Source organism: Conger conger, chromosome 2, assembly GCF_963514075.1.
Source record: "Conger conger chromosome 2, fConCon1.1, whole genome shotgun sequence".
Taxonomy (NCBI): Eukaryota; Metazoa; Chordata; class Actinopteri; order Anguilliformes; family Congridae; genus Conger; species Conger conger.
In genome coordinates, this window is record NC_083761.1 from 87,439,285 (window position 1) to 87,451,784 (window position 12,500).

At 51.3% G+C, this 12,500-nt stretch overlaps 1 protein-coding gene across 4 annotated transcripts in view; it reads left to right on the forward strand.

Annotated features, from left to right (window-relative positions):
- Positions 1-12,500, forward strand: part of gnav1 (guanine nucleotide binding protein (G protein) alpha v1) — a 33,682-nt gene that overhangs the window by 10,032 nt on the left and 11,150 nt on the right. For 3 of the 4 annotated variants that reach the window (XM_061229360.1, XM_061229379.1, XM_061229370.1), the window contains 2 exons: positions 6,559-6,719; positions 10,337-10,465. In XM_061229360.1, the coding sequence (XP_061085344.1) occupies positions 6,559-6,719; positions 10,337-10,465 (290 nt within the window). The remainder of the gene's footprint in view (positions 1-6,558; positions 6,720-10,336; positions 10,466-12,500) is intronic. The other variant, XM_061229388.1, reaches the window with a different exon arrangement.

The window sequence follows — 12,500 nt, forward strand, 5'->3', positions numbered from 1 at the left end:
TGCATGTGTGTAAATGTGTGTGTGTGTGTGTATGTGTCTTTGTGTGTATGTGTGCGTCTGTGCGTCTGTGCGTCTGTGCGTGTGTGTCTGTGTGTCTGTGTGTCTGTGTGTCTGTGTGTCTGTGTGTCTTTGTGTATGTGTGTATGTGTGTGTGTTTGTGTGTTTCTGTTTGTTTGTATGTATGTATGTGTGTTTGTGTGTGTGCCTGTGTGTGTGTCTGTATGCATGCATGTATGTAAGTGTGTGTGTGTGTGTGTGTGTGTATGTGTGTATGTGTGTCTGTGTGTGTGTATGTGTGTGAGTGTGTGTGTGTGTGTATGTGTGTGTGTGTGTGTGTGTATGTGTATGTATGTGTGTATGTATGTGTGTATGTATGTGTGTATGTATGTGTGTGTGTGTGTGTGTGTGTGTGTGTGGTTATTGAGGCTATTTTAATCATGTGTGCAGCGGTCTGGATAAGCCCCTCAGAATGGAGCAGGTTTGGGCATTCCTGGTCCCAGAGGCGTCAGCAGGGCGGTAAGCTCATGGAGCTGATTAGCTCACACTGTCAGAAACGAAGCTACAGTGAAGGTGCTTGTTCTTTACAGGGGAAAATCTCCCTAATGCGCCAAGGGCGTGTGGGAGGAGGGGGTGGAGGTGGGGGTGGGGGTGGGGGCGGGAGGTTAGGGTAATTTATCTGGGAGGAGGGGGTGGCGGTGGGCGGTACTGACACGGAGGTACGGAGCTCAGTACAGACATGGAGCTCAGTACAGACTGTTGAAAATGTACAAAAATGGATCACAAATTTTTGGATTCCAAACAAAACGCCGTTTGAATCTTTACCTTCAATATGGCCGCCTTGGTCTCGAGCTTATTGGGGGCTTCCTGGTTTGGGATGTGTAGGCTAACTGGCTAACAGGCTAGCTGTGAGTCCATGCCCTCATGCTGCAGTGCACCTGTGATTAAAGCTGTTGCGTTTCGTTTTTCCGTTTGTAATGCACGCGTGGCGATATCGTCCTATCGTTACTGTTTCCGTTCAGCGCTGTTGCTATGGCGTCCCTGCGCCACGCACATGGGAAACAGAGCGCAGGGTGAGAAACAGAGCGCAGGGTGAGAAACAGAGCGCAGGGTGGGAAACACAGCGCAGGGTGGGAAACACAGCGCAGGGTGGGAAACACAGCGCAGAGCGCAGGGTGGGAAACACAGCGCAGGGTGGGAAACAGAGCGCAGGGTGAGAAACACAGCGCAGGGTGGGAAACAGAGCGCAGGGTGGGAAACACAGCGCAGGGTGGGAAACAGAGCGCAGGGTGGGAAACACAGCGCAGGGTGGGAAACAGAGCGCAGGGTGAGAAACAGAGCACAGGGTGGGAAACACAGCGCAGGGTGAGAAACAGAGCGCAGGGTGAGAAACAGAGCGCAGGGTGGGAAACACAGCGCAGGGTGAGAAACAGAGCGCAGGGTAAGAAACACAGCGCAGGGTGGGAAACACAGCGCAGGGTGAGAAACAGAGCGCAGGGTGAGAAACAGAGCGCAGGGTGGGAAACACAGCGCAGGGTGAGAAACAGAGCACAGGGTGGGAAACAGAGCGCCGGGTGGGAAACACAGCGCAGGGTGGGAAACACAGCGCAGAGCGCAGGGTGGGAAACAGAGCGCAGGGTGGGAAACAGAGCGCAGGGTGAGAAACAGAGCGCAGGGTGGGAAACAGAGCGCAGGGTGAGAAACAGAGCGCAGGGTGGGAAACAGAGCGCAGGGTGGGAAACAGAGCGCAGGGTGGGAAACAGAGCGCAGGGTGAGAAACAGAGCACAGGGTGGGAAACAGAGCACAGGGTGAGAAACAGAGCGCAGGGCGGGAAACAGAGCACAGGGTGGGAAACAGAGCGCAGAGCACAGGGTGGGAACGAGAGCACAGGGTGGGAAACAGAGCGCAGAGCGCAGAGCGCAGGGTGAGAAACAGAGCGCAGAGCACAGAGTGAGAAACAGAGCACAGGGTGAGAAACAGAGCGCAGGGCGGGAAACAGAGCACAGGGTGGGAAACAGAGCGCAGAGCACAGGGTGGGAACGAGAGCACAGGGTGGGAAACAGCGCAGAGCGCAGGGTGGGAAACAGAGCGCAGAGCACAGAGTGAGAAACAGAGCGCAGGGTGAGAAACAGAGCGCAGAGCGCAGGGTGGGAAACAGAGCGCAGGGTGAGAAGCAGAGCGCAGGGCGGGAAACAGAGCGCAGGGCAGGAAACAGAGCGCAGAGCACAGGGTGGGAAAGAGAGCACAGGGTGGGAAACAGCGCAGAGCACAGGGCGAGAAGCAGAGCGCAGAGCACAGAGTGAGAAACAGAGCGCAGGGTGGGAAACAGAGCGCAGAGCACAGAGTGAGAAACAGAGCGCAGGGTGAGAAACAGAGCGCAGAGCGCAGGGTGGGAAACAGAGCGCAGGGTGGGAAACAGAGCGCAGGGTGAGAAGCAGAGCGCAGGGCGGGAAACAGAGCGCAGGGCCGGAAACAGAGCGCAGGGCGGGAAACAGAGCGCAGAGCACAGAGTGAGAAACAGAGCGCAGGGTGAGAAACAGAGCGCAGAGCGCAGGGTGGGAAACAGAGCGCAGGGCGGGAAACAGAGCGCAGGGCGGGAAACAGAGCGCAGAGCACAGAGTGAGAAACAGAGCCGCAGGGTGAGAAACCGAGCCGCAGGGTGAGAAACCGAGCGCAGGGCGAGAAACAGAGCCGCAGAGCACAGGATGAGAAACAGAGCACAGGATGAGAAACAGAGCACAGGATGAGAAACAGAGCACAGGATGAGAAACAGAGCGCAGAGCGCAGGGTGGGAAACAGAGCACAGGGTGAGAAACAGAGCGCAGGGTGAGAAACAGAGCGCAGGGTGGGAAACAGAGCGCAGAGCGCAGGGTGGGAAAGAGAGCACAGGGTGAGAAACAGAGCGCAGAGCGCAGGGTGGGAAACAGAGCGCAGGGTGGGAAACAGAGCGCAGGGTGGGAAACAGAGTGCAGGGTGGGAAACAGAGCGCAGGGTGGGAAACAGAGCGCAGGGTGGGAAAGAGAGCACAGGGTGAGAAACAGAGCGCAGAGCGCAGGGTGGGAAACAGAGCGCAGGGTGGGAAACAGAGCGCAGGGTGGGAAACAGAGCGCAGGGTGGGAAACAGAGTGCAGGGCGCAGGGTGAGAAACAGAGCGCAGGGTGAGAAACAGAGCGCAGAGCGCAGGGTGGGAAACAGAGCGCAGGGTGGGAAACAGAGCGCAGAGCGCAGGGTGGGAAACAGAGCGCAGAGCACAGGGTGGGAAACAGCACAGAGCGCAGGGTGGGAAAGAGAGCACAGGGTGAGAAACAGAGCGCAGAGCGCAGGGTGGGAAACAGAGCGCAGGGTGGGAAACAGAGCGCAGAGCACAGGGTGGGAAACAGCGCAGAGCGCAGGGTGGGAAAGAGAGCACAGGGTGAGAAACAGAGCGCAGAGCGCAGGGTGGGAAACAGAGCGCAGGGTGGGAAACCGAGCGCAGGGCGAGAAACAGAGCCGCAGAGCACTGGATGAGAAACAGAGCACAGGATGAGAAACAGAGCACAGGATGAGAAACAGAGCGCAGGGTGAGAAACAGCGCAGAGCGCAGGGTGAGAAACAGAGCGCAGGGTGGGAAACAGAGCGCAGGGTGAGAAACAGAGCGCAGGGTGGGAAACAGAACGCAGGGTGGGAAACAGCGCAGGGTGGGAAACAGAGCACAGGGTGGGAAACAGAGCGCAGAGCACAGAGTGAGAAACAGAGCGCAGGGTGAGAAACAGAGCGCAGAGCACAGGGTGGGAAACAGAGCGCAGGGCGGGAAACAGAGCGCAGGGTGGGAAACAGAGCACAGGGTGGGAAACAGAGCACAGAGTGAGAAACAGAGCGCAGGGTGAGAAACAGAGCGCAGAGCGCAGGGTGGGAAACAGAGCGCAGGGTGGGAAAGAGAGCACAGGGTGGGAAACAGAGTGCAGGGTGCAGGGTGAGAAACAGAGCGCAGGGTGAGAAACAGCGCAGAGCGCAGGGTGAGAAACAGAGCGCAGGGTGGGAAACAGAGCGCAGGGTGGGAAACAGAGCGCAGGGTGGGAAACAGAGCGCAGGGTGGGAAACAGAGCACAGGGTGGGAAACAGAGCGCAGAGCACAGAGTGAGAAACAGAGCGCAGGGTGAGAAACAGAGCGCAGAGCACAGGGTGGGAAACAGAGCGCAGGGCGGGAAACAGAGCGCAGGGTGGGAAACAGAGCACAGAGTGAGAAACAGAGCGCAGGGTGAGAAACAGAGCGCAGAGCGCAGGGTGGGAAACAGCGCAGGGTGGGAAACACAGCGCAGAGCGCAGGGTGGGAAAGAGAGCACAGGGTGGGAAACAGAGTGCAGGGTGCAGGGTGAGAAACAGAGCGCAGGGTGAGAAAGCGCAGGATGAGAAACAGAGCGCAGAGCGCAGGGTGGGAAACAGAGCGCAGGCTGAGAAACAGAGCGCAGGGTGGGAAAGAGAGCGCAGGGTGGGAAACAGAGCGCAGGGTGGGAAACAGAGCGCAGGGTGGGAAACAGAGCGCAGAGCGCAGGGTGAGAAACAGAGCCGCAGGGTGAGAAACAGAGCACAGGGTGGGAAACAGAGCGCAGAGCGCAGGGTGGGAAACAGAGGGCAGGGTGGGAAACAGAGCGCAGAGCACAGGATGAGAAACAGAGCGCAGGATGAGAAACAGAGCACAGGATGAGAAACAGAGCACAGGATGAGAAACAGAGCGCAGGGTGAGAAACAGCGCAGAGCGCAGGGTGGGAAACAGAGCGCAGAGTGGGAAACAGAGCACAGAGCGCAGAGTGGGAAACAGAGCACAGAGTGCAGAGTGCTCACGTGGCGACAGGTTCTCCCGTTTATTCATCATCCCTTTTTATGCCTTTCTTTTCTTCAGTTCTCCGTAAACTGCGGTTAAATCTCGGCTGTTCCTGCCTCTGGACGGGCTGCCATTTGGGGGGCCAGAGGCTGTAATTACTCACCGTGATAAATACTGTAATTGCACAGTGTAATTACATAATTACAGCTCTGATAATGGCGAGGGAGGGAGCAGAGGGTTTCGGGGTAATTACAATGTTTCTTTTTTGTGGGTTTGGGTTTTGGTCCTTTCCAAACGTGCTGCAGGGGAGGGGGGGCGGGGCGGGGCGGAATCAGGGACAGAGGTCAAAGGTCAAAGGTTCTTGTCTGGATATGAAGAACTTTCCGGTTTTCACCTTAGGCCTTAGGGAGGTATATCGGCTCATGTTCTTGTCTGTGCAGCACAATACAAGCACAGGGGGGATTACACACACGCACACACACACGCGCACGCACACACATAATGTGTGTCTGTGTATTAATGTGTAATAACAGTGTTTGTGTGTATCAGTGTGTAGTAACACTGTCTGTATGTATTAGTGTGTAATAACAGCGTGTCTGTGTGTATTAGTGTGTAATAAGTGTGTTTGTGTGTATTAGTGTTTGTGTATGTTTGTGTGTGTTTGTGTGTATTAATGTGTATGTTTGTGTGTGTTTGTGTGTATTAATGTGTAATAACCATGTGTCTGTGTGTATTAGTGTGTAATAACAGTGTGTTTGTGTGTATTAGTGTGTAATAACAGTGTGTTTGTGTGTTTTAATATGTAATAACCGTATGTCTGTCTGTATTAGTGTGTAATAACAGTGTGTTTGTGTGTATTAGTGTGTAATAACAGTGTGTCTGTGTATTAGTGTGTAATAAGTGTGTTTGTGTGTATTAGTGTGTAATAATAGTGTGTCTGTGTGTATTAGTGTGTAATAACAGTGTCTGTGTGTATTCGTGTGTAATAAGTGTGTTTGTGTGTATTAGTGTGTTCGTGTGTTTGTGTGTATTAATGTGTAATAACCATGAGTTTGTGTGTTTGTGTATTAATGTGTAATAACCATGAGTTTGTGTGTTTGTGTATTAGTGTGTAATAACAGTGTGTTTGTGTGTATTAATGTGTAATAACCATGAGTTTGTGTGTTTGTGTATTAATGTGTAATAACCATGAGTTTGTGTGTTTGTGTATTAGTGTGTAATAACAGTGTGTTTGTGTGTATTAATGTGTAATAACCGTGTGTCTGTGTGTATTAGTGTGTAATAACAGTGTCTGTGTGTATTAGTGTGTAATAACAGTGTGATTGTGTGTATTAATGTGTAATAACAGTGTGTCTGTGTATTAGTGTGTAATAAGTGTGTTTGCCTGTATTAGTGTGTAATAACAGTGTGTCTGTGTGTATTAGTGTGTAATCGTGTGTCTGTGTGTATTAGTGTGTAATAACAGTGTGTCTGTGTGTATTAGTGTGTAATAACAGTGTGTCTGTGTGTATTAGTGTGTAATAACAGTGTGTCTGTGTGTATTAGTGTGTAATAACTGTGTTTATGTGTATTAGTGTGTAATAAGTGTGTTTGTGTGTTTGTGTGTAATAACAGTGTGTCTGTGTATATTAATGTGTAATAGTGTATTAGTGTGTAATAGCAGGGTGTCTGTGTATTAGTGTGTAATAACAGTGTGTCTGTGTTTATTAATGTGTAATAACAGTGTATTAGTGTGTAATAGCAGTGTGTTGGTCCCCAGGTGCACGCTCACTCCGTGTTGTCGTGCGGGCGCTGTTTCGATGAGGACCAGGTGCTCTTCCCCTTCATTGGCCACGCCCTGGGCTGCCTGTGGGCCGACGCGGGGGTGCAGGCCGCCACGGCGCGCGGGTACGAGTACGAGCTGAACGACTCCGCCCTGTAGTGAGTACCAACCGTGTGTGTGAGTGTGTGTGTGTGAGTGTGTGAGTGTGTGTGTGTGTGTGTGTGAGTGTGTGTGTGAGTGTGTGTGTGTGTGAGTGTGTGTGTGTACGAGCTGAACGACTCCGCCCTGTAGTGAGTACCAACCAGTGTGTGTGTGTGTGTGTGTGTGTGTGTGTGTGAGTGTGTGTGTGTGTGTCTGTGAGAGTCTGTGTTTGTGTTTGTGTGTGTGTGAGTGTGTGTGAGTGTGTGAGTGTGTGTGTGTGTGTGTGAGTGTGTGTGAGAGTGTGTGTGTGTGTGTGTGTGTGAGAGAGTGTCAGAGTGTGTGAGTGTGTGAGTGTGTGAGTGTGTGAGAGTGTGAGAGTGTGTGAGTGTGTGTGAGTGTGTGAGTGTGTGAGTGTGTGAGTGTGTGAGTGTGTGAGTGTGTGAGAGTGTGTGTGTGTGTGAGTGTGAGTGTCTGTGAGTGTGTGTGTCTGTGTTTGAGTGTGTGTGTGAGTGTGTGTGTGAGTGTGAGTGTGTGTGTGTGTGTGTGTGTGTGTGTGTGTGTGTGTGTGAGTGTGAGTGTGTGAGTGTGTGTGTGTGAGCGTGTGTGTGTGACGGCGTCTCTGATGTAAAGCGATGTGGTGCCCTTTCTCTCCTGGAGTCTCCCAGGGAGAGGGAGAAGGGCGAGCGAGCGGGACTGCTGGTGTCAGAGTGATGTCATCAGCTGGGGGTAAAGGTCAGCTGGGGGTAAAGGTCAGGTTCAGTAAAGAATCACTCATTATGACTCATTATGTGATTGGATGTAGGCCTGGCCAGCTATTTTAAATGAGCCGAGTCTAATTGCATTTAATTTAAATGTATTAGTTTTAAATGAGATCAGGAAGGCTGATGGATCATGGGTAGTTGCTGTTGTCTGAATGTTTTGTGGGAGAGAACGTGCGTACTCCACACACACAGGATCCCCGGCCCGGTCGGGGTTCTGACCCAGAATCGCTCTCTGCGTACTCTCACTGATGATGGTACCAGTGTTTCTCACTGGGGTCGTATCCTATAGGATCAGCCTCATGTTCACATTGTTCCCCTAGCCAGCAGTATAATAATGTCTGGGAACTGTGTGTGTGTGAGTGTGTGTGTGTGTGTGTGTGTGTGTGTGTGTGTGAGTGTGTGTGTGTGTGTGTGAGAGTGAGTGAGTGAGTGAGTGAGTGAGTGAGTGAGTGAGTGAGTGAGTGAGTGAGTGAGTGAGTGAGTGAGTGAGTGAGTGTGTGAGTGAGTGTGTGAGTGTGTGAGTGAGTGAGTGAGTGAGTGAGTGAGTGAGTGTGAGTGTGTGTCAGCACGCTGCTTTGTGTTGAGGATGTGGGTGAAGCCCTTTAACCTCTCTGCTCTTCCATTGCACCAGTTTCTCATTGTGTGCTTGTTACTGTTTATTTAAGCTGCCCATTTTCCGTCCCCACTTTTGACTCCCTGGGTTTTTGGGTTTTGTGTTTGGTACTTTCGCTTGCTGGACTGTCGACTGGTTTTGCACTCGACTTGGAGCGAGGCCAAGGGTCAGCCCTGACATAAATACCCCTTTTTAATGAATATTCTTCTATTATTCAAATATTTCCATTTGCCAGCTGGTTACAATCGGAGATGGAGGTCAATTCCATTTCCTTCATGTAATTGAGCTCATCTACTGCCATCATGGCTTTACTCATCTTTTTTTCCATTGAATTCAAAGATTTTCAGTTAATCCTGAAGTATTTGAAATAATATTATATATTCATGAGTAATGGGGACTGATTTGAATAATTAGTATTCGTGCGTTCACGGGGGGAGGGGGGGGAGCGCTGTCTGCGCTCGAGGGCTTGTGATTTAAGCAGAGCTCGGACGTCACGCGCGTCTGAGTAGCGTGAAGTATGAACATGTGCGATAAACAGACTGTTTGCCATGAATTGTATGAATTGATGTTCTGTTAAATTGATTGGCTGTTCATGTGCAGTTTGCTCAAGACATGCATGTTGGAAATAATCCATTTATTAGTTCATTCAGTGGGCATAGTCTCGGTTCCCTGACCCCATGTACCTGAAGCAGAAAGACACACTTCAATATTTGTTTATTTATTGCGAGTTATATTGTCAGTGTTGAACAACGTTAGGGTGCGTTTTCTTCGTATCGTGTGGCCCTAGTCCTGAGCGTTGTTTGAGGAGACCACTGGGCTCTGGAACACCATGCTCCTCCATCACCTCCCTGCTCCTCCATCACCTCCCTGCTCCTCCATGCTCCTCCAACACCTCCCTGCTCCTCCATCACCTCCCTGCTCCTCCATGCTCCTCCATCACCTCCCTGCTCCTCCATGCTCCTCCATCACCTCCCTGCTCCTCCATCACCTGCTCCTCCATCACCTCCATCACCTCCCTCCACCTCCATCTTAGTTTGTGATGCCGAAGAATCATCTGTGCTTGTTATTTAAGAGGCTTTATGTTCATAAAGGCATCTGCCAAACGGCTGGATGAAAAGACTTCCATCCATCTCTCCATCTCTCTGCATTTCTTCCCCTTCTTTCTGTCTTTCTCTTCCTCTTTTTCTCTCCTTCCGCCCCCCGGGCCTGCCTCGTCTTGTCTCCCCGGACGCTGCTGTCGTCTGCAGGGGGAGATAACGGCTCTGGGTGTCTGTCGGGCGTCACTGGTGATAGGAGCTCGATACTGGGACAGACTTGTGCCATTTGGAATTATTCTGACAAGTTTTACAGTATGTGTGTGTGTGTCTGTGTCTGTGTCTGTGTCTGTGTGTGTGTGTGTGTGTGTGTGTGAGTGTGTGTGTGTGTCTGTGTCTGTGTCTGTGTCTGTGTCTGTGTCTGTGTGTGTCTGTCTGTGTCTGTGTGTGTGTGTGTGTGTGTCTGTGTGTGTGTGTGTGTGTGTCTGTGTGTGTGTCTGTGTGTGTGTGTGTGTGTGTGTGTGTGTGTGTGTGTGTGTGTGTCTGTCTGTGTGTGTGTGTGTCTGTGTGTGTGTCTGTGTGTGTGTGTGTGTGTGTGTGTGTCATTGTGGTACAGTTGGAAATTCACTCTGACAGCCTCTCAGTCCCACTGTGTTGACCTTAGCCCACAGACACACACACAGACACAGACACACACAGACACACACACAGACACAGACACACTCACACACACTCACAATCACGCACACTCACACTCACACACACACGCTCACACTCACACAGACTCACAATCACGCACACTCACACACACACTCTCACAATCACACACACACGCTCACACACACACACACACTCACACACACGCTCACACTCACACACACTCACACGCTCACACTCACCCACACACTCTCACACACACACTGCGCAGAATACAATCTGCCTCTACACTGTTCACACAAAATGTCCTCTAACACTGAACACACAAAATGTCTCTCTCTGGTTAACCTTTGCTGCCCTTTATCAACAGACTCGCAGAGTACAGGGATGTGTCAGAATCTGTCCGTTTCATGATTTATCTCTCCCTCCCTCCCTCCCTTCTCTCTCCATCCTTTCCTCGTCCCTCCTTCCCTCTCCCTCTTTCTTTCTCTCTCCCCCGCTCCTTCTTTTCCACTTCTCCTCTCTCCTTTGTCTCTCCCCCCCCTGATTCCCCCTCCCTCTCTCTGCAGTTTTTTTGAGAATATGAGTCGGATCATCTCCCCCGACTACACGCCCACAGAGACCGACGTACTGAGGGTCCGACTCCGTACGACGGGCGTCATCGAGACCCAGTTCAAGGTCAACCACCTAGTCTTCAGGTGAGAGGTTCAACTCCAGTCCTGGAGGGCCGCAGCGTCTGCAGGTTTAACTCCAGTCCTGGAGGGCCGCAGTGTCTGCAGGTTTAACTCCAGTCCTGGAGGGCCGCAGTGTCTGCAGGTTTAACTCCAGTCCTGGAGGGCCGCAGTGTCTGCAGGTTTAACTCCAGTCCTGGAGGGCCGCAGCGTCTGCAGGTTTAACTCCAGTCCTGGAGGGCCGCAGTGTCTGCAGGTTTAACTCCAGTCCTGGAGGGCCGCAGTGTCTGCGGGTTTAACTCCAGTCCTGGAGGGCCGCAGTGTCTGCAGGTTTAACTCCAGTCCTGGAGGGCCGCAGCGTCTGCAGGTTTAACTCCAGTCCTGGAGGGCCGCAGTGTCTGCAGGTTTAACTCCAGTCCTGGAGGGCCACAGTGTCTGCAGGTTTAACTCCAGTCCTGGAGGGCCGCAGTGTCTGCAGGTTTAACTCCAGTCATGGAGGGCCGCAGTGTCTGCAGGTTTAACTCCAGTCCTGGAGGGCCACAGTGTCTGCAGGTTTAACTCTGCATGTTTGGATAATTAACTTTGGTCACTTTTGCTCTGTTTGTTTGTTTCTTTGTTCCAAAAAAAATTGGCCCTCGTCCTTATCTTTGTTGTACTGGTAGCAGTTGAAATTGTACTTCCCTCTAGGGTCTTTCAGCGCACTTATCCCTGGTTATGGGTATGCACTTTGTTGTACATCGCTCTGGATAAGAGCGTCTGCCAAATGCCATTAATGTAATGTAATGTAATGTAACTCCAGTCCTGGAGGGCCGCAGTGTCTGCAGGTTTAACTCCAGTCCTGGAGGGCCGCAGTGTCTGCCGGTTTAACTCCAGTCCTGGAGGGCCGCAGTGTCTGCAGGTTTAACTCCAGTCCTGGAGGGCTGCAGTGTCTGCAGGTTTAACACCAGTCCTGGAGGGCCGCAGTGTCTGCAGGTTTAACTCCAGTCCTGGAGGGCCGCAGTGTCTGCAGGTTTAACTCCAGTCCTGGAGGGCCGCAGTGTCTGCAGGTTTAACTCCAGTCCTGGAGGGCCACAGTGTCTGCAGGTTTAACTCCAGTCCTGGAGGGCCATAGTGTCTGCAGGTTTAACTCCAGTCCTGGAGGACCGCAGTGTCTGCAGGTTTAACTCCAGTCCTGGAGGGCCGCAGTGTCTGCAGGTTTAACTCCAGTCCTGGAGGGCCGCAGCGTCTGCAGGTTTAACTCTGCGTGTTTGGATAATTAACTTTGGTCACTTTTGCTCTGTTTGTTTGTTTCTTTGTTCCAAAAAAAATTGGCCCTCGTCCTTATCTTTGTTGTACTGGTAGCAGTTGAAATTGTACTTCCCTCTAGGGTCTTTCAGCGCACTTATCCCTGGTTATGGGTATGCACTTTGTTGTACATCGCTCTGGATAAGAGCGTCTGCCAAATGCCATTAATGTAATGTAATGTAATGTAATGTAACTCCAGTCCTGGAGGGCCACAGTGTCTGCAGGTTTAACTCCAGTCCTGGAGGGCCGCAGTGTCTGCAGGTTTAACTTGAGAATAGCTCAAATGTTTTCATAATTCAAATAGAGTAAGAAAAGAAGCAGTGATTTATTTGGGCATGAGGTCAAACCTGAAATGAAAGGATTATTGGGGCTGTCAGTCAGTGGTTTACTCTGTCTCCTTTGGGCAGTAAATGTGATTTTGTGGGACTGCTGTTCTGTAACAACGTTACAGATGACAGGGCTGTCGCAGGGTAATTTTCCAAGCGTTATCATATCTATCTTTTTGAATTGTAATGCAGCATTCAAATGATGCATTGGCTAAATAACCGCTAGACACGGTTAATAACGCGGGGCAGATAAACACCGAGAGCCAGGTTGTGTTTCAGTGCACCTCGCCGGCGATAAGGGACAAACGGGATTACAAAAACCAAGTGGTTGTGAAGTGAAAAAAAAAAAAAGGACGGCTTTGTTCTCTCACTTACTGCCGTAATCCCTGACACAGCTGGTCCTCTCCGTGTAAAACTCAATTTATTTTTTACCGCATTTTAATCGCATTCAC